This window comes from Malus domestica, chromosome 12 (genome assembly GCF_042453785.1).
Source record: "Malus domestica chromosome 12, GDT2T_hap1".
Lineage (NCBI taxonomy): Eukaryota > Viridiplantae > Streptophyta > Magnoliopsida > Rosales > Rosaceae > Malus > Malus domestica.
In genome coordinates, this window is record NC_091672.1 from 9,420,907 (window position 1) to 9,441,550 (window position 20,644).

General features: G+C 35.2%; 3 protein-coding genes across 49 annotated transcripts in view; 2 read left to right on the forward strand and 1 right to left on the reverse strand.

The window, feature by feature from the left end:
• The first annotated feature begins 254 nt into the window (after window positions 1-254).
• The window catches only part of LOC139190142 (uncharacterized), a 33,717-nt gene continuing 13,327 nt past the window's right edge, over window positions 255-20,644 (forward strand). The window contains exons 1-6 of one of the 5 annotated variants that reach the window (XM_070809975.1): window positions 255-441; window positions 630-718; window positions 2,696-2,781; window positions 2,868-2,958; window positions 3,205-3,254; window positions 3,545-4,018. In XM_070809975.1, coding sequence (XP_070666076.1) covers window positions 2,735-2,781; window positions 2,868-2,958; window positions 3,205-3,254; window positions 3,545-3,740 — 384 coding nt within the window. In that variant the 5' untranslated portion in view covers window positions 255-441; window positions 630-718; window positions 2,696-2,734 and the 3' untranslated portion in view covers window positions 3,741-4,018. Of the gene's footprint in view, window positions 442-629; window positions 719-2,099; window positions 2,368-2,695; window positions 2,782-2,867; window positions 2,959-3,204; window positions 3,255-3,544; window positions 4,019-4,072; window positions 4,146-20,644 lie in introns of those variants that run through there. The other 4 variants (XM_070809976.1, XR_011574183.1, XR_011574182.1 and 1 more) reach the window with 4 other exon arrangements.
• Window positions 7,066-9,125, reverse strand: LOC114820175 (uncharacterized). Its single transcript, XM_029090612.2, has 5 exons — window positions 9,051-9,125; window positions 8,687-8,834; window positions 7,577-7,850; window positions 7,370-7,470; window positions 7,066-7,278 (listed from the first exon to the last, which is right to left on the reverse strand). Exons 1-4 carry the CDS (start codon window positions 9,077-9,079, stop codon window positions 7,385-7,387), a joined length of 537 nt encoding a protein of 178 aa, XP_028946445.1. The 5' UTR covers window positions 9,080-9,125; the 3' UTR covers window positions 7,066-7,278; window positions 7,370-7,384.
• On the forward strand, window positions 9,883-18,984 carry LOC139187475 (uncharacterized). 43 transcript variants are annotated; one of them, XM_070809968.1, is made up of 15 exons: window positions 9,897-10,286; window positions 10,363-10,517; window positions 10,800-10,881; window positions 11,042-11,073; window positions 11,463-11,528; window positions 11,624-11,647; window positions 11,912-11,965; window positions 12,915-13,030; window positions 13,156-13,192; window positions 13,284-13,415; window positions 13,535-13,562; window positions 14,815-14,869; window positions 18,167-18,220; window positions 18,409-18,501; window positions 18,817-18,984. In XM_070809968.1, the coding sequence occupies exons 1-4, from the start codon at window positions 10,011-10,013 to the stop codon at window positions 11,054-11,056; spliced, it is 528 nt and encodes a 175-aa protein (XP_070666069.1). In that variant the 5' UTR covers window positions 9,897-10,010; the 3' UTR covers window positions 11,057-11,073; window positions 11,463-11,528; window positions 11,624-11,647; window positions 11,912-11,965; window positions 12,915-13,030; window positions 13,156-13,192; window positions 13,284-13,415; window positions 13,535-13,562; window positions 14,815-14,869; window positions 18,167-18,220; window positions 18,409-18,501; window positions 18,817-18,984. The 43 variants fall into 43 exon arrangements, 13 of the variants coding, with proteins under 13 accessions (XP_070666063.1, XP_070666065.1, XP_070666062.1 ...); XR_003767564.2 differs by adding an exon at window positions 10,616-10,682 and having other exon boundaries at window positions 10,285-10,517; window positions 11,603-11,647; XR_003767558.2 differs by adding an exon at window positions 10,616-10,682 and having other exon boundaries at window positions 10,285-10,517; window positions 13,127-13,192.

A 20,644-nucleotide genomic window follows, 5' to 3' on the forward strand; every position in this document is an offset into this window, starting at 1 on the left:
TAAAATAATGTTCCCACCCCCTGATTTTTCAGCCACGAACCGAACAGCAGCATCTATGGCTTGTCCTACTGGGAAGCATCCAGGTCAGTTAAAAGATGATGTAACATCACCTGGTGGAACTACCATTGCTGGCGTCCATGAGTTGGAGAAGGGTGGATTTCGTGGAATATTGATGACTGCAGTCCTCGCTGCTGCCGAGCGCAGCCAAGAATTTTCTCAGAGCTAGGCATAGATAGTGACTTTCATATTTCAACACATATTCATGACATTGCAATGAAATCCAATTTTTGTTCTCTTCCGTAGCTTAGGGGATAAACAAATCATTTTCAGAGAATATTATTAGACTGCATTCTTCTGAATTGAAGGTTGATTGAATTACAGGTAAATTTACCATCGCACCAGTGTCTGGAGGCTCATATTCTCCTGTCAAACCTCAAGTTGGTATTTCTACTTTCCATTATCTCAGATATGTTTGAAAATTTACTGTTTTATTTTGGTTTTGTTCTTATTTGCCGAATGATTGAAATTCTGTGTGTTGATTGAAAGATATATGGGGCATGAATGATTAGGTGGTGATTTTGTGGTTGTTTACTAGACAATGATATCGTTGCGGTTTTAATTTCGTGCAGTTAAAATGTAGTTTCAGTGGAGGCCGCTTCTTTCAAGAAAGAAACTGCTTGTTTCAGTTGTTGCTGGAGTCAAATTGAAAGATCTGCAGGTCTTTCACTTACAACTCTTCTTACTTTTATCCTGATTGACTCTATGAATTGCCAAAAACCCTGTATTTCATTTTTGAACCTCTCGTTTCCAATTAATGTGTTTATTTTGATTGTTTTCTATTCCCTTTTTGTGGAAAATCATGTACTGAATCTGTTACATGCGTCAACTGATTCAATTGTTGTACGCTGTGTAGCCAAAAGTTTTTAAATAAGCTCTATTCTTAAGTGCTACGTAAGAGTAGATTCACTTGGCTGTGGGGCACAAACAAGAAGAAAACAACGAGAAAATATGCAATGCAAAAAGTAGCTAAGAGTTGGGAGTGAATGGCTTGTTTACACATTATCGCAGCCACATTTGGCTAGCCGCAGTCCACAGAATTAGCTCCCCTTCTCTCTACTATTCCACAGTGGCCAACCCTCTTTCACTTCTCTGCCCTTTTGCGATTCTATAGAGTGAATATGAGCGGCGGGGTCAGAGAGTGGGGTTGCGGAATGACAGAGAGTAGGAAGTTTTTACTTTGTGCAAAGGGGGAAGGGAGGACGAAGAGCTGGGCTGGGATAGATAATGTAAGTCTTTCATGCATATGTAATCTTTTTGATTCGTAGTTCTTTCTCTGCCCTCTGGATCTTAATAGAAGTTGACAGCAAACGAGGACAGTTTTTTCCCCAAGTGCGTTGAGGGTCACCCTTTTATTTATTTGTCTAAATCCGTAGGTGAATAAATATATTTTTCTGTTCAACCTTTGATTTCTGCAGTGTCAAGTGAATGGATTATACGATGCTACTGTTTACCAAATTTTAGTCATAGAAAAGAAAGTAGGACTGGCTTTTCTATAGTTGGTAATTTTTCCCAGGTATTCTAGACATTATGACTGAAAATAAATATTGAAGTTTGAGAGATGTTGACGAGGCATTCATCTCTTTGCACATAGTGAATCAATTGCCAGACTTATAACAGTTAGCCACTCCCAAGTTTATCCCCTTTTTTCACCCTTCAAGTTTCTTATCCTTTTAGTTCCCGAAAATCTAGAGCCATTTTAGTAATTTGGGGTTACGAGTTTTATGATTTCAGGAACAGAATAATTTGTTTTGGCCCGTGCATGTTGAAGTAATTATTAGGGGTGGAATTTTTTCCCGAAAATCCCGAACCGTCCCGATCCCGTCCCGAAATTTGATCGAAAAATTCCCGAAACATTTGGTACTTGAAACCGAACCCGTCCCGAAAGTTTTGGGTTGGGATTCGGCTACAGCTTTGAAAGTTTTCGGTAATCCCGAACCGAACCGATTATTATATATATATTTATTTATTTTTAACTTTTAATTAGAAATTACTTGAACCGTTGGATTTGTTAAAATCTAATCCAACCGTCCATTAGTTAGGTCATTTTATTAGGTTGGTGATCAGATCTCTCGTACTCACTCACTCTCGGTCTCTCCGCTCCGCTCTCGCTCACTCTCTGCGCTCCGCTGTCACTCACTCTTTCCGCTCTCTCTTGCTCACAGTCTCAGTCTCCCTCACACGCACTCTCACAAACAGTCTCGCCGCCCGTGCTCCCGCCGCTCTACTCCTCCGTCGAATCCACGCTGCTCCTCATCCTCCACGACTCACGTAGACACAGTAAGGAACCAATTGAGTCCCAAAATCCAGGTTAGGGTTTTTAATTTTCACTGGGGTTTTGTCCTTTCTCTCTCTTTAACTCTTCAGACAGCATTTCACAGAAACCCAATTAAACATATGAAAATATACAAGCAACAACCTGTAAAATTTAACATAAAAATTAACATAAAAATTGCTCACACAGAGAGAGAGAGAGAGAGTTCTTACATGAGGTGCTGCAATTGCTTGAGAGAGTTCTTACATGTGGCTTTGTAGCTAGTGTGGATTGTGACCTACTTATTTGTGTGTTTAGATACGCAAGCTAAGTGTATCTGTTTGAGATTTTTATTTTATTTTATTTTGCTGTCATAATGTGCAGGACAATCCCAATTTCGAGGGTGAAACATGTAGGATATGCATGAATGCAATAATCGACAGGGGTGTTCTCGATTGCTGCCAGCATTGGTATGTGCTCTAGTGTGGCTTTGTGTGTGTGTGAGAGAGAGAGAGGAATTTTATTTTATGACATGGGTTCATCTTGGGGTTTTCAGGTTCTGTTTCTCATGCATTGACAATTGGGCTACCATTACAAACCTCTGCCCGCTTTGCCAGAATGAATTTCAAATGATCACATGTGTTCCGGTGAGTGATGCAAATAAACAGTTATCGCTTTAGTATTATTTCTGTTATGATTGCTATGGATTATAGAATGGTATTAATGTACAACTAGTTTAAAGCACAGTTGTTACTTTGATTTCTTAACTATCTGTTTTCAATAGTTTTCTTTTTGTTGCAAACAGAATTTTTATTTTGAAGTTTTCTCAAAATAGCGATTTGATGCTGGTTTGAAGTGGCACTAAATCATAAGAGTTTGATTTGTATGTGAAGGTATACGATACTATTGGGAGCCGCAAAGCGGACGAGGACTCAACTTATAGGTACTTTCATAATTATGGATAATGTGTTTAAGTCTATTGGTGAGGGTTCTTTATTCACATTTATATGCGGCACATGTTCCCAATTTGGAAGTTTGGTTTGTAAAACTTAACTTATTTCATTTTGGTTGCATGCACTTTTAATTAAATAGTTTGGTAGACAAATACAATTGTGAACTTAAGCTTAACTTGTTAGTTGCTTCCTTTGTATGAAAATTGAAACATGTGGTATTGTGATATTCATATTGTGGTGAAATTTCTTCTCAAAAAATATTGTGGTGAAATTGAAACAGGTGGGCTGGGCAGTGGCTGTGTAACCTTAATATTTTTTTTTTGGCAGTGGCTGGCTGCAATCTTAAAAGCACAACATTTTGGGCTTCAAGGCCCAATCCCGAAGTATCCCAAAAATCCCGAAACACTTTCGGGAATCCCGAATTTCGGGAAATGCACATATTCGGTTTGGTTTCGGGATATAAAAGCCCATTCTGAAATGTTTTGGTTTGGAATTCGGGAAAGGAGTTTCGGTTCGGGATCCCGACCCGAACCACCCCTAGTAATTATTGGAGTGCATGCTTTTAATACCACCGGGGAGGCATGGTCCGGGAAATGACTTTTGAGGATCTAATTGCTTTTGTTCTGCTCGTACGAGTACATTCTTTATTTATTTATTTTTCCCCTTTTCTGTCTTTCGTGCATTTTGTTCAATTTTCTACTTTAATACTTTTGAGCTGTTAATCTTACTTAATTAAAATAAAAAGTTGAGTCCATGGCCTCCAGTTTTTCATCTATTTTTTTCAACAAAATTATTCCATCCTTTTCAGGAATGGGCCGGTCACAGCCCATTTATTAGGGTAATGCCAAACACTCCTTCAGCTGTCGGTGCAGCAGCCTCAGGTACTTATGTTATCCTTTTAGTATTTTACTAAAAATTAGGCCTGTGCGTTGTTGCAGGAACTAGCTATTTCAAATGTAATCGGATGGATAAAACACATTTAAGTTGAATAAATTCAAAACAATTATGAACAAATAGAGGAATACATAAGTGAATGAGGTCGATAAGATAAACAGTTTTGTTTTTATACACATTTAAGTGAGTTGGCATATAAACATATTGCACAATGAGTGGGAAGAAACTGCATGTGTTTGATTAGAAAGAGATGGTTTCGAAAAAATATTTGTTTGCTTAAGAAACAGAAGAAACACATATAACATGCGTCCTGGCAGTGTAGGTAGCTAGTTCAACAACAAATTTAAAACATAAAGTGTTGAGGACTTGTTCAAGTAGCTAATTTTAGAACCACAACTGTTCAAAAAAAAAAAAAAACAGAAATATCTGTTTTCATATTAAACTGAAGAAACAGAAGCAAGCTGCAGTTTACACATATTTTGCCCCTGCAATTAAGATGGCAAAATATATGCTCTACAACCTACATACCTCACTTAGCAGTTAGCAAAACACAGGAAAAGTGGTGTTTGAGCAAGTAAGTCGTCAACCATAGATGTTAAAACAAAAAAAATATGCAGTATGGTGTGCAGCATTCGATCACTGAGGGCATGGCTGTTCACTTTTTTGGGACCGGACATCTTCGACACTACAGCAAAAAACATCAATCATAATGTAACAAAGGCAACCATTATGAATGCTATTCAAGCATGCGTGCAAAAAACAAATTGTAATTTACGTATCTTTATTTTTTTGGGCTGAGTTTTTGTCCTGAGGGTGGCAATTGGAACTTTGTCGACAAGTTCAATCTTGGAAACAACCAGATTGTGGAATTTTGCAGAAATTATGACAACATTTGTTGTGGTTTTTTGCTCGGTGCGAGGTTTTTTGCTTTGAATGAAGCCAAAATTGATAAGCGTAAAGATAAAAGTGATAGTTATGGAAAAGAGTGCGAAAGAGCGGTTGACACCTTTTCATGATTACAAACATATAACCAAGAGAAGCAAGAGCGGTTAAATAAGATTGATAGATAAGAGCATTACTCGGAAGGAAAAGTTTACATGACAGATGTGTTTGGTTGATCAAGGAACAAGGTTCTTTTTGAAGTCCTAGCAGCTACAATTGATCGAGGTTGTTGATCTAACAGTTGGGAAGGCATAATGGGGCGGGAGTGACATGATTGATAATTATTTTTGCTATGGTAGAAGCAGGCGTTTGTGGTTTGATTGAGGGGATTGTTGGCTCGGACAATGGCTTATCTTCAAGCAATCCGTGAACGATAAAATCTATCTCTTTGAAGTTGCTGTTCTGGTTTCCAAAAGAGACTCGAAATGTTTTTGATTGGCCTACTAAATTTGCAAGAATTGGTGGTGCCACAAAAGGATCCTCATATCCTTCTTGCATCACCAAAGTGTGGCAAGAAACACGAAGTATTTTTTCGGCGTGTCTTCCTATCATGAGGAAATTGTGTTGATTCGTGTTATCTTCCACAATAACATCAATTTTGAACCAGTGCAAGAGAAGGATATTCTTATGTTTGACAACCATCACTACTAATATCAACTTTGTGAGCAATCTAGAAAATTCATTAGAATTGTCGTAATGTAGGGTATGTATGAATAGCATGGACATAAAGACACGTACATCATTTAGATGGATATCACTCAACATGAATAAGTTGTGCAACTAAAGAGTGTTTATTGAAAAGTTTTAGCTGACGAAATCTGTTACAACAAAGTACACAACATTTGTTGCCTAGTTTTATAAAACCAAAGCAGAAACGGAAACAATGCTTCTCAAAGCCTGCAACGTAAACTCCACAGTTGCAAGGGTCAAACAACAGTCAAAGTGTAGTGGGGATGGAGACTACCCCAAAGTTAATTGCATGCATGCATTGAGACTGTGAACCAAAGTTCAATTAAGGCATCATATTTATTGCAAAAGCATATACCAGCTAGATAAATATTTGTGTTAGCGATTTTACATAAAAGTGAATTGGAGATACCATTTGACATACAAAAATTAACGATTTATAAACATAAAAACTGTAGTTTCATGACACATTCACAGTATTTTTATAAAGTTGAAAGAGATATGTAACAGTAGGTTTGTCACATGTTGAAATTTGTTGCTGCATAGAATATTATAAGCATAAAAACATTATTTTGTATGAATTTCATAACCATTAGAAAAAAAAAATGGAGTCGGCAAATTAGTACAATGAATGGATGAAAAACAAATGCGAAAGAATATTACCATGGTTTAGGTAATTTATTTAGTAAACCATGTTCATTGCACTCAAATGATCCAGATGTCTTTTTTACAGCTTTATGGCAGGATGGACAGGACTTGTACCACCATCCCTTGCCTAAATCAAATCCAACAACAGTCACTTGGCATGCGAAACTTTCATTCTGTTATCGTATCACAGGTTTTCAAATCATTAAACATATATAATCGTCACTTCGCAAAGATGGAGCATAAGCAAATAGAGAAAGAAATCAAGAAGCAACCAAGGTAGATGCAACAATTTTTTTCTTGTAAAAAAGAAGAGGTAACTTCTATTAACATGTTGATGACGAGAGACTAATCTCGTGCAATGTAGGATCAAGTAAAAGTAACTGGTCGATTGTTTTTTACTTAGAATTAGCGCCGATGGTACGACTTGTATACATGTCAGCTGAGGTGGGCAACATCCGAAGAGGTGATCTCAGATGCTCAAACCTATTTTGCGTATGTTTAGGGTGAGAAAGATGAAACGAATATATAAAAATGTAAACGTTATTAAAGAATGGTTGTGTATTTACTTGCGTTTATATTCAGAGAGTTGTGGAATATTTGGATTGAAAAAATAAACAGTTGATCCTGTGGTTCCAAGAACAAGCTTTCCTATTGATAAAAGAAAATGATCAATAAGGTGAAACTTTAAGCAGCTAAATAAAGCATGTTGAGGTATAACCTAGGTATTGCTTCACTTTGAGATTTGTCAAAGCAATAAAGATGGGAGGTGGCAACGATTGATATCCACTGTCTTCAAAATTGGTGGCAATCTCTTCCCATAAGGTCACCCTAACAGTTTCACCCCTGTAATTTATTAAAAAATTGGCAGTTAGCTATATGAGTCAGTACAGTGCGATATGTAAAAATAATAATCAGAATTTAATGTAGACTTCACCTAATATTTTGTAGGTTAAGATTTATCTTTTTTTGCAATTCTTGTGCATTGGATAGTCAGCTCTTCAATCGGCTGCACAACCGTCAAGCAACCAAATATATCTACAGATGATATTCATCAGCGATAATCAGTGTGCACAGAAGGCAATAAAAAAACTAAAATGATTGTCTCAGTTTATGAAGCAGTGCTTAAAACAAAATTTGTTACCTATAAGTTCAACATCCCTATCGATTATTTCATAAAGCTGTTCAAATTTAATCAAATTGAACCACTGCATCGGAATCTCCTGCGTTGTTTTTTGAACTTGAATGATTGTGGTCTTCTTGTTAAACTCAATGATCGCATCATGAGGTACAACCTTGTTTGATGCCCTGTTATGAACAACACGGTATTTGTTGATCTTGTACACATCACCGACCCTCAGATGGTCCAAAAAATATTGAATATCTCGAGCATTTGTTGTTACATGAATCGCATCCCCCTTTCAGAAAAAGGAAACCAAAATAAGACAATACTAAATGAGCAGGAAAGATTTAGCACAGACGGTGATACAACCACGCAAATAGTTAAGATAGGATGATTGTTTGTACAGAGATAGCATGTAAGATCACATGCAAGATAATAACGAAGATTGTTTTAAGCAAGATACCTGCATCCATCAAATCAACATTGTAAAAAGATATTCAGTTTAATTTGCACAAGTGCAAAAAAAAAAAAAAAAAAAAGAAGGAATAGAACGGTTGATAGTTGATAATCTGATGGCACGTGTTTGTGCTGCACTTTGATTATTTGTTTTTAAGAAAGAAATTGATCCCAAAGCATGCTATTACATGGAGAAAATGGAGTGTTTATTTGTTGTTCACACTACTCAATGATTGCTACAAAAACGAAAAAATTCAAGAAAACCAAGAATGGAACAGCAATGATGTGCTTCTTATAAAAATAGATACAAATAGCTAATGATCGCTATAAATATACAAATTAAATTTGAATACGGATGGGGAGGTAAAGACATAAATGGCTAGTGAAGAAAGTTACGAAGGATTTAAATTGTAATGACAATAAATCACATTGATGAGATAACAACCCTGAATTAAAACATATGCAATTTTAAAACGATTTTTTAAAATTAATATCTGATCAGATTGTATAGCAGCTTAAAGCCTCATTAAATAAAGAAAAAAAATGCAGAGTGACAGAATACAACAACATAATCAATCAAGCCGATGTATATTTCATTCAAATTGTTGCATATTGCAATCAAGGCTGATTAACAACAGAAATTCAACGATGTGTCAAAAGGTGTAAGAATCAGACCTGTTTATCAACGATAACATAGTCAAAACCTATAGGTTGAGGATCATCTTCGATGCTCTTTGCGACCCACATCCTACAAACTCTAATCTGGAGTCTGCTCCTTGGTTGGTAGGGCTTCAGAAAACGAACCGGCGTCAGGTCCATCAATCTAGAGAAAATAAAATTTAAAAGCAAATTAAATTCAACATCAAATAAGGTAATTCATTAAAGAATAGCTGACCCATATTTCAAAAAATAAACAAAAGCACATAATGTTAATATAAATGTATACTGTCATGCAAATGTTTCAAAACATCTTTATAAACGATGTTTTTTGTATAACCGTGAGGCATGTCAGTATCGTGAGCAATAACAATTTTGAGACCTTTTTCTGAGGTGCTCCTGACAGTACATTGGAACAAAACATTCAAACTGATCTACAGAACCTGCAGCGATGGAAACAATAGCGCGCCTTAGATCGAAACTCAATTGATGTATTTGACAACCACTACCTTTAGATCAGCACTTGTGGATTAACAAATTCCTTTGATTGGATTTAAATTTTCAAAAGGTGTGCGTCAATGGGGTACACATTTTAGGTACCATTGGGTCTCATTGCCCAAATAAACAACTCAAAGTCTTGACGTATGACTCTTAGGCCTAGTCAAAAGATCTTATTCCATATCCAGATGGGTTTTCTTCAAAAACCAATCTCTCAGTTATCCTTTTCTTTTCTTCTTTCAAAAGTCAAATCAAGCCAGAGTTTCGCAGATAATTTATACCCAGAAAAATAAAAAGGAAAATTCATGTGTTTCATAACTGAACATCGGGTCGATGTTGAACCTTTAAAATCTGTAAACCCAGCGAATCAAATGAGCAAAGAAAAAGCAATGGAAATCCTACTGTTTTGAATTCATTTTTTCTGTTTGCTAATCTAAAGATGAAGGGAAAGTTTTCATAATTTCATAAAGATGAAGGGAATGTTGGAGGAAGCTGTTTTAGAAGGGAAAGGAAGTTCTTCCAAAGTAAGATTCTAGTTATTACTTATTCTAAAGTAGGGGGGAGGGCATGCACTATTCACCTTTGTTTTGATTTTGCTTTATTTACAACAATACCAGCCGAATGTGGCTGGGTTGGGGGGTGATTCTCAAAAATTCAGAGGGTGATTTTGTCTTTTGAGGTCAATTCCTCCCCCCTCGATTTTGCTTTATTTACAACACAACCGTGTGATTTGGGGCTGGGTTGGAACGTAGTTATTAAATGTTAGGAGGGTAATTTTGTCCTGTATGCTTGAGACGGATTGGGGTGGGTTTGGGTATGCTGTCATTCAGTGAGGGATTCGGGGATGGGAGGCCATGCCTCCGATAGAGAGAGAGAGACAGAGCGAGAGAGAGGGAGAGGGAGGAGTGGGGATGTCAGTGCCATTGCTGCAGATCCTCGATTTCATGAGTGGGAGAGGGGGGACAACCAGAGAAAAGTATGGGGGTACTCCGATCTCTCTCTCTCTCTCCTCCGTTTCTCTCTCTTAATTTCCTTTTGGTTTTGGAAATCTCTGACCTTTTGGGTGAGTGAGAGATTATTGATGATGAGAAAAGTATGGAGGTCTGACCTTTTGGTTTGGGTATGCTTTCATTCCTCAATTTTCTCCATCCGAGCAATGAAAAATCGAACTGGGTTTTCAGATTATTGATGCACAGGGATTCACGGACAGAGAAGGGAGAGAGAGAGAGTTGATTGAGGGAGTTGGTGAGTATGGGCTTGCACAGAGGGAAGATCAAAACAAACGTGAAAAGCGCCTGCCCTCCCTCCTAAGTGGGAAATGGCGAGCGCAGTGGACCCAATTTCATGGCAGGTTGGTTTAAAGCAATTCCAAAATTTGGGATCGTTTCGTATATTTTTAGGTTTTTCAATTTTTCTGATTCATTATATTTTAATTTTTATTGAATTCAGGTAACCATCTTCAATTTTTCGGTTTGATTTAAAGGAATTTTTTAGGCAGAAAAGCTATGGCTTTCCGGTGAGTTCTTCGGGTTGTACATCCGGGTGGCTTTAATTTGTTTAAATTTGGGGCTTTTGTGATTTGGGACTTATAAATGGTGAAATTTACGTTTTTCTAATTTCAATTCCCACTCAGAAGTTTGTACTGCCTCATCATTAGAACTGTTTCTTTCTGCTCTTCTTCTCGAAACAAGGTCGCAGATCCACAGGCCATCAAGGTATGTCATTTAATTATATATTGTATATGTATGTATATTTTCTTTGAGTTCAAATATATTTGTTTTTTTTGTGATATATTGCCGATGCCAAAATATCATATTTACAAGGACAAAGATAGCAAGGTTCTAAATCAAATTTGTATCCTGGTTCTGCTGCTAGGTTCACTATCAGTAAAAGGCACATGAAATACGGTATTGATTTCAGAGCCTTTGATTTCTCAGATTGTCTTTGTATATCGAATGTCATCTTAATTTAATTGTAGTTAATTTGTCAAAGTGTGTTGTTGTTTGGCTTTTTCAAATGGCAGTCTTAGTATTTACCCAGTATTTTTCAGTAATTGAATTCTTCAATTGGATTTTTCTCTTCCAGGGGCTCCCTAACTCATCTTTTAATAAAATCGCCCACCTGGTCTTTGTCAAACACTTCAATTAGTTTCAATTTGTGATTAATCCTTTTATTAAATTTAAGTTTGATTCTATCAAAAAATATTTATACTTTATGTGCAAATACATATATGATACTGTCTGTATAGATTGTATAATGTTGGTAAGAATATTGAGTGTTTTTTGTGTGCGTACAGAATAGACAATGTGTTGTTCAGGAATACGAAACATGAGACGTGGTTTACTTCATATGGCATAGACAGGTTAGTTTGATTGTAATTGCTTTTTTCGTTTCATTGTAGTTGTTTTTGTGATTTTGGGTTTGTAGGTTTTTCAGATTTTGGGTGTTTGTTTGTAGGTTGCAAAACCCTCTGTTCTCAAGGTAAGTAATTTAAAATTCTGGGCTTATTCTATTGAAAGTTTCAATTTATAGTTTAGTTTTTTTTTTTTTATAATTGGAGTTGAGTTTGGTATTTTCTTTGTGTTTGATTATATATTGAAATTGGAGTTTCAGAGGATTTCTGTTTCATAGTTTAGTTTAGGTTTTTTTTTTTAATCAGAGTTCAGTTTGGTATATTGTTTGTGTTTGATTATATTGAATTCAGATTTCAGTGGACTTATGTTTGGGCTTGATATTTTCCTACAGGTCGTGATTGAGGGGAGTTTGAAATGGCAATTGGAATTAAGGTCATAATACATAGTAAGTGTTTGGTTTTTTCTTCTACTACAAAGTAGAAGTTGAAAAGTCCTGTTTTTTATTTTACTCATCTTTCGAGATAGTATTACGGAATATATGATGTTTTTTTTTTTTTCTATTGCAAAGTGGCGATTTCAATGCCACAACAAGATATGGCTTTTGAGCCAATTTACTGGTATTGCCAACCAGAAGCTAATGGAGTGGGCAGCCAAGATATGGCTTTCCTCTATTTGTATATGTTTTTGGATCCAGCCTTTGATTGAAAAATATCATCAGATATAAAAGTCCCCATATTTAATTTTATTTCTGCTGCAAAGTGGCAATATCAATGCCACCACAAGATATAGCTTTTGAGCCAATATGCTGGTATTGCCAATAGAAGCTAATGGAGTGGGCAACCAAGATATGGTTTCCTGCATTTGTATATATTTGTGGATCAAGTGTTTTACTGAAAAACTTAATAAGATATAAGTTTCCTAATTGCGTTGCGTTCTGTACAGTGATTCATTTTTTGTAAACTCTTTTGTGATGAGCAAAATGTAAAAATTAACAAAAGATTGACTATAGAAAACTGACAAAAGAGTTGACCTAATGAATGTAATTTGACAGCCATGGACATTGTGAAGTATAGATGAATTCGATTACAGCTTCCCTTTACATTTCTAGATGGAATGCCATTGAAAGTAATCATTCTCACATTCATATGAATAAATAATGTTTCACATGTTATGCCTGGTACACAAGTTTCCAACACTGAGTCCTAAGTATAAGAAGTGATAAGCTGTCAAGGTTCTTATTTCTTCACTTATCTGACTTCTTGCATATCGCTTAACACCTAAACCCGTATTATCTCATCTACAACGTGTACATTACATTTTGTTTGTGCTTAATGAAATGTTGAATAATGCTCAAATGCATGGTAAGTTTATATGAATTTACTTTTAACACTCAGGTCATTTGCAACCAAGTATTCATATTCAACTTATGCGTGGTTTACTCTTCTTCAGCCTATTTTTTCACACTTTCAGTCATCAGTAGGTGGGCTAAGGAATTCCCACATGTAGCATTGTAAGATGATCTTCTGTTCAGTTTTAATAAATTATTTGTCAATCATTTTAGTTTTTAATAATTTTGATATTATTTCTTATTGTGCCTCAACATTAGTTGACATAAGATTTGTTTCTTGATGAAAGAATTGCAAAAGTGTCTGATGGTGTTTCTGTGATGCAGGTAAGTTTCTAAATACATGCAGACAATGTGGATTATTATGTATGATCAATGGTAATTCATTTGTTTAATTTTTTTTCTTAAATGTCCCAAGCTTTGATCACAAATTGAGATAGAACTGAAAGAAAATAAACTAAGAGTTGAAGACGCTCTGAGGAAATTGGCCTTTCCTGGTCCGTTTTGCGATCACAGATACTCACGCCTAAATTCTCTATCGGTTTCATCGGTACTCTATCCCTCCCTTTCTATATCAATCTCCAAATATATACGTTTCTAAGATATACATATGTATACAAATTAGCTAGATTTTGTTTTGATTGATTTGGGGCTGTCCAAATTTTGCAGAGGACATGAAGACTAGGTTAATGAGAAGGTTTGTATCTCTCTTTTTGTATATCCATGGAAACCAATACTTGGGTTTGATTAGTTTACTACAGGTGTTGAATTCTTTTAATTTCCTTTTGTTTTACAATCTACAATTTACTGTAAAGTTGAATATTTGGTTGGTTTATGTTTTAGAATCCATAATATACTGTGATTCTTTATTGTTTTTAATTTCATTTGTGTTAGATTTTGGAATTTACTGCAAAACTAAATTTTATTGTTTTTTCGCTTGGTGCCTATTTCGAGCCAGACCGTGTGAGCACCCAAATTGTTGTCCGTACCTCGGTTAAGGTCTATATTTACTTTTTAATGCCGAGTATTAGTCAAAATAAGAAGTTTGTGTTTGTTATATTCATGTGCAGTCATAATACATAGTAATTGTTTGTTATATCAGTTTTTGCGGTTATTGAATTCTGACTTTTGTTTGGTTTTTTATTATATTGGAGTAGAATTTTGTTTTTGTGTGTGAGTTTGATTATATTGAAATCAGAGTTTTGTTTTGGACTTTCTTTTGGGTTTATTTATAATTTTCTATGCTAATTAAATTTGATAACCCCAGCATCAATTAATTATGGCTAGGTTTGACAAGCAAATTTGATAACCCCAGCATCGATTATTGGTTGGGTTTGACAAGCGAGGGAGGGAGGGAGGGAAATCGAGGTTTGTCATTTAAAATTACCGGTTAGGTTTGCAGTATCCAGTGTGTACATAAATGCAATAAAAATCAGATAATGTGGTGCTCACTACTTTTAGGCACCACAATTTCTAAATTAATGGTACCTGTACTTTCAGTTCTGTATCACATTCCATTTTAATTGATCATAAATGCAATGAAAATCATATAGTGTGGTGCTCACTGTTTGTCATGTATTTTCTGATCAAATATTGCCTGTGGTATTCACTGTATCCTTACCTGTGGTGCTCTTTGTCATGTTTTTTTCTGTTCAAATTTCGTTACATTTGGTTTAATTTGGTTTTGGTTTCAACTTCAGGAGTTAAAAACACTTTTTAGGGTTGTAAATAGATTTCCACATGTATGTAATTAATATTGTTTTAATGGTTCGGGGAGTATGGAGAATATATTTCAAAATTAAAATTCAATGGTAGTTTATTGGTGTAAATTATGTTACTCAAATCATTTTTCTGTCAATTTTTGCAGTGCCTTTTATTTTTTTATAGCTTAGATAAAGCTCAAGGCTTACAACTACGTTCACTATTTATTCTGTTTGATGCATTTTTAGTCTTTGTAGCTGATGGAATTACATCATTTCCAAAGTTGCAGATAAGGATTACAAGGTTTTTTCTGTTATCTGTTATTCATTGGTTGAGTTTGTTTGCAGCTGAAAATGCTATCTCAGTTAAGACTTAAGAAGAACAACATATTTACAATATATGTTCAAGAATGTGTGGTTGGTTGTTTATAATGTTATCATTTCTTATCAATTTAAAAACTGTGGTCTGTATTTTTTAGTATTGTTTTAGCATTTTGGCCTGATGGGTTTTCTTGCACCTAATTGCAAACCTTTCATTTCCTCATGATTTAGTAATTCACTAAGTATTGATGCTTAAACATAGACTTTAATCAATTTTTTTCCAACATGTTCATATGGGTGAAGATTAGAAATATGCCGATTGTTCTCCATTTAACTTTGGTAGTCTTTTAAACATAATTATTCATGCAATTTGTAATCGCGCAGCAGAAAAATGCGGTGTTCATTCTACTCTTACATTTATTGTTTTGCTCTCTGTGGTTGTGGGTTAATCTGTTGGTATAACTTAAAAGCAAATTGAAAAACCTTGACAATGTCTATTGCTTTAACTTAGAAGGAAATTAAGAAACTATGGTTATTTGTTTCTCGACTTCTTAATTGGTGATTAATTTGTGGACATTTAAATTTAAATTTGTGTGTATTAAACTTGGGCACAATTTTGTCTATTATAGCTGTGAAAAAAGGAAGATGGATTTTTTTTTGTTTACTGAGAAAAAGGGGGAAGATATAGATATAGCTGAAATTATATTAACAAATAGGGATGGTGGATTGTAAAGTTGCATAAGTTAGGGTGTTCCGTTGTCCATTACAAAGTATATTTTGTTCAGTGACAGTGAGTTTATGTCAAAAATTAAATATGAACAAAATAAGTTGCTTGATATGATGATTTGTTTGGTGGAAAAAAAAATTCGAATTTGATCCTGTTCTTATACTTTGTTTGTTTTGTTATTCATGGTTGTGCAATTGCAAATATAATGTATTGTTATAACTCTAGAAAAAAAAATTGAGGAGATTTCGTGATTTACTTCCAAACATTTTAATTTCCTTACTCATTTCTTTTTGTTTGCATGCATTAATCTAGGATTTCTCTCTTCTTTTTTTTTTTTCAATTTTTATAACATGTCGTTTTCTGCAATGTAATTGCATCTTTCAAAAACAGAAACATGACCTTTTCAATTTAGCAACAGAGAAAGGGAGGGTAAACACGGTGGTAGATTATCTATAGAAATAAGGATGTTGGGTTGAGATTAGTATATTTTGTTGCGAGGTATAGTCTATAGTTGGATTAATTCTGTTACCAGTTCCATTCTTCCGAATTTTTTAGTTCGAAGCAGATCAATTTTTACATTTTTATGTTTAATTTTGGGAAGAAATGAAAATGAGTTTTGCCTTTTTGAGTATTTCATCAGTACTAGCTTGCTGCATATGCTGTTCTCCGGGTGTAAAGATAATTCTCTTCTAAGCAAGCTTGCTTATCTTTGAACTCTTTAACTGATTTGTGGCTGCAACAAGATTTTTTTTTGGGACTTTTTACAGTCTTTTTAACAGTATCAGGTCTTTGTCTTGCATGTCACTAGGCTTATTCATTTTTCAATTCACATTGATCACGGATTTATAGTTGATTGCATTTCATTTTGACTGCTTTAAAGGGGTTTTCATCAGCATGTCTGAAATGATAAAATCTTTTCTATTCTAAAGTAGGGGGAGGGCAGGCACTGTTTTATTTATTTATTTTGCTTTATTTACAACAAAACCATGTGATTTGGAGATGGGTTGGAAGGTAGTTATTAAAAGTTAGGAGGGTAATTTTGTCTTTTGAGGTCAATTCCTCCCCCTTCGATTTTGCTTTATCTACAACAAAACTGTGGGATTTGGGGCTGGGTTGGAAGGTAGTTTTTAAAAGTTAGGAGGTTAATTTTGTCTCGGACCAGATTTCAAAATATTTACGGTTTTACCAGGATTGCTCTGCTTCAGAAATTTTTTATTGTGTTGAATGACGAGACTGCCCATCTCATCTTCAGATCCCACGGTGAGGATGATGAGATGGAGGGGTAGAATCATCTTTTTATCATGAGACTGCCCCGTCACTTCGTTTTGTCTTCGGCACAGACAAAGCCATGCCAATCCTGGCATGGGTGAGTGGGAGGGCGACAGTGTGAGAAGGAGAGATTTCAGGTATTTGGGGGTAGGGAGAGTGATTTCAGGGATTGGCAATCCCATCCCGTGTTTTCCTCTCATCTCTGTCACACTCCTCTCTCTAGCCCTTTCTCTTTCACTCTCTTTCAAAGTCTCCCTTTCTCCCAACTCTCCATCTTTCTCAACTTTAGTCCTAGCCCTAATTTGTTCTTTCATTCCTCAATTTTCTCCATCCGAGCAATGAAAAATTGAACTGGGTTTTCAGATTATTGATGCACAGGGATTCACGGACAGAAGGCAGAGAGAGAGAGAGAGAGAGAGAGAGTTGATTGAGGGAGTTGGTGAGTATGGGCTTGCACAGAGGGAAGAACGCAGAGAGAGAGGTGAGAGGCATGGTTCACAGAGGGGTTGATGGGTTGCAGGTGGAGAGGGGGGTTGACAGGAGGGTATTAATCTTGGATGTTTTCATTCTTGGTTCATTTAGTTAGTGAAGGTATTAATCTTCTGCAGATTACGACTTACATTTGGTTGTTCATCTGGTTTTGTTTTTCTTATTTGTAACACACCCTGATCAGTGGCTGCCAAGCTTACTTGAAAGGGTTTGGCATTTTAATTACCTTAGATATAATTTGAAATTTATGTTTTATACACCAATATTCCGAATATATATTCTGGATTATGATTAATTTTCTTCTCCTTCCACGCTTGCTTTATATGATGGACAATGTGCCCTTTTTTTTCTTAGATAAACTGTCTTTTCACTATCTTGCATGCTTCGGCAACAAAGATTAATAAAACTGCACATCTATTATAGACAGAGAGATGTAGGGAGAAGTTGGAATTGGAGAGAGAGAGGGTGAGGGAGGGATGGGGTTGCTTTCCAAAGATTTGTTTTGAATTGTTTCTCCAGTTCTTTCTATTTGTTTGGGATTGTTTCTTTTTTACTGATTTATTTTGGTCCATGCCACTAAAATATGATTTATGCTATTAATTGCTACTTGAATGTGACTTTTGGTATTAATATTTTACCTTTCATGTTTATGCTGCGTTTGGATTCCATTCGAATCAAATAATGTAGTTAATCTTGATATGAATTCTCTCTGCAACAATAATTAGGGACTTTAGTTTAAATTATCACTAATTTGTTCTTGCTTTGGCCTTGAATCTTGGTTAATTTGGACTGCAGGTGGTTCTGATATGGAGGAGAAGCTGCAAGAGCTTATGATCTTGCTGCACTTAAGTACGACTGTTCTTAAACTCATATAAACTTTTCAGTAGGGTTCAAACTGTTAAGAGTTTTATGATTTTGCAAAAGCTTTTAGTAGCAATAACTTGGTCTATTTGCAGTTGCATTATTACACTATACAAAACTAGCAGCAGCTTAACCCCATTCACAAATACATATTTAGTTCCTCCCTCATTTTTCAGGTACAGAGTGGTGCTGAAAGTTTTCCTCATTAAGCTCCTATGCCCAGTTGGTCGGGTGTATATGACATGCAGTGAGCACAGGGACACAGATAGGTTAGTTTATCCATGATGCTGAGCAATGTCTTGAATGGTATCTGGGTTGCCACGTTTTAGATGCTTAGATATGTGATTGAAGTGTTATATGTAGTTTCTCTTTTTGGAATTCATAATGTTTGCAACTATAAAAAATAATATTCTTTTATACCTGTGTTTCTCTTTTCTTTTTTTCATGAGAAATTAATTGTCATTGGTAGCACTATAGAAAACCATCTTTCTGCATTATTCTCCACTTCATACAGAATTACATGATTTTAGGTTTAATATCAGATGTCTTATATGTGTAAAATTCATGTTGCTTTTGTTTCTCAGGGAAGCAGAACATTTTTTACAATCACATTTTTGTAATCAGCTTGGTTGAATGTATATAAAAGCTAAGTTGTTTTTCTTACTAACACTGTTCACTTAGCTATCCCTTTTGTTTGTTCACGATTATATTGAATTTTTTTCATGTTAAATGTGTCTTATTCATGTTGTTAAGGCTGGTGCACTCAAGTCCCGCAGCAGCGCGCGGGCCTATTACTAGTTAATCCTGTAATGATTTAGATCAATGGGCAGAACCGATTTCTAATATGTGATGGACTTGTTATTTCTCTCCTGAGTCATGTTTTCTAATGATTTTGATCAATGGCTGATTGTCCAAATTGTAATGACATTCAACTTTTGGGGCCTATGTAAACTTGGGGCAAAAAAAAAAAAAGTCAATATACCGTGGCTTGTCATTTTTCAACCAATCCAATTCAAAGTAGCACATCTCTAATTCAACATATCCAATTCATGTCGGCACATATTGAAATTCCAGTTCAATAAACCACATACCCAAATCAATTCAAACTAAATACCTAAAATTCAATCACATATCCAATTCAAACAACATGGCTGATATTCAAGAACATGCCCAATCTTTAAGCACATTTACAAAACAGATTTAGAACACTATAAAATCCTCTTAGTAGCAGAACATAAACATCAAAATCCAACAGAAAGACAAACCAGCATACTAGTTCTCTATCTTTTATGCTATTTTCGATGGATCTTCCCAACTCATCCCAAAAAACCGTGCATATAGTTCACTTGCAAGCATCATCCCACAACCAGAGTTCATGAAATTTCCAAAGAAAATAAATCCGTTAGCAATTTAGAGAAATTGGAGGACCAAATCATATTAAATTTGAGTTAAATGAGCAAAGGTACACCAATTAAATGAGATACTAAACACATTTTGAATCTATAAAATAGAAGAAGAATTTAATGAGGACCAAATCTTTTTCCTCTCCCTTCTCTCTCTGTCTGTTTCAATTGCTTTCAAATGACAGACAAATACAACCAGCGCAATGCTTTAGTATGCTCGTCTCACTATTGAACACTACTGGAGCAATAAAAGACTTGCAGTGTTTAGTGTGAGCATGATGCATAGGTTAGTTGTAACGATGTGACAATAACATCAGGGATTGAGTTTAATCGTAAAAATATGACCGCATGAAGCTTTATCTGGTAATGTTTTAGTTGAAGATGATATTAATTGGTGGTGGTGTCTGTGTGTGTGGGTGGGGTGGGGCAGAATTTTGAACGGACACTTACCTAGTAGGATAATAATTTATAAGAGTACACTTTTTAAAATTTCTTTGATGTTTTATTAACTTATTTCACAAATCAGAACTTAATTTTTGTTAGAAATAAAGAGTTTGAATAAAAATTAAAACATGAGATGAGTGATATAAACCGCACTAAATTTGAATACTAATTAGGAGATAAACAGACAAATTCCTAATCAATCAAGTTACGAAGGTCCTAAATCCTAATCCCATGACCCCACTTTCTTTCCAAATTTTCCAGCAACCAAACAGACCCCAACCTAACCCTAATTAGCAAATTTCTCAATCAAACACCACTCAATCACCCATCAAAAACCAAAGAAATTCAAGAAAATGAAGAATGCAATAGTTGTAAGGTCTTGTTTCTTATCAAAATAGATCCCTCTTAAGAAAGTGAATGAGGCAATTCTGAGAAGCAACCGTTGGGTAAGAGTACAAAATTGCATGCTTTTCATTTTAAAATTTAAAGTTCAAATTTTCATTTCTATTTTGAAGATCAATATTATGTATCGTCTCATCTTTTTCATGCATTTAGATACCTTTTG

Excerpts from the sequence above, each read along its gene's own strand:
- LOC139187475 (XM_070809962.1), top strand. The coding sequence starts at position 10,011 with ATGGGAGGCCATGCCTCCGATAGAGAGAGAGAGACAGAGCGAGAGAGA. Across the intron at positions 10,287-10,362 it reads GGTCTGACCTTTTGGTTTGG|GGATTCACGGACAGAGAAGG; the intron begins GTATGCTTTCAT and ends ATTGATGCACAG. Across the intron at positions 10,518-10,799 it reads TGGACCCAATTTCATGGCAG|AAGTTTGTACTGCCTCATCA; the intron begins GTTGGTTTAAAG and ends ATTCCCACTCAG.
- LOC114820175 (XM_029090612.2), bottom strand. The coding sequence starts at position 9,079 with ATGTACTGTCAGGAGCACCTCAGAAAAAG. Across the intron at positions 8,835-9,050 it reads CAGGAGCACCTCAGAAAAAG|ATTGATGGACCTGACGCCGG; the intron begins GTCTCAAAATTG and ends TATTTTCTCTAG. Across the intron at positions 7,851-8,686 it reads ATGTTATCGTTGATAAACAG|GGGGATGCGATTCATGTAAC; the intron begins GTCTGATTCTTA and ends TTTTTCTGAAAG.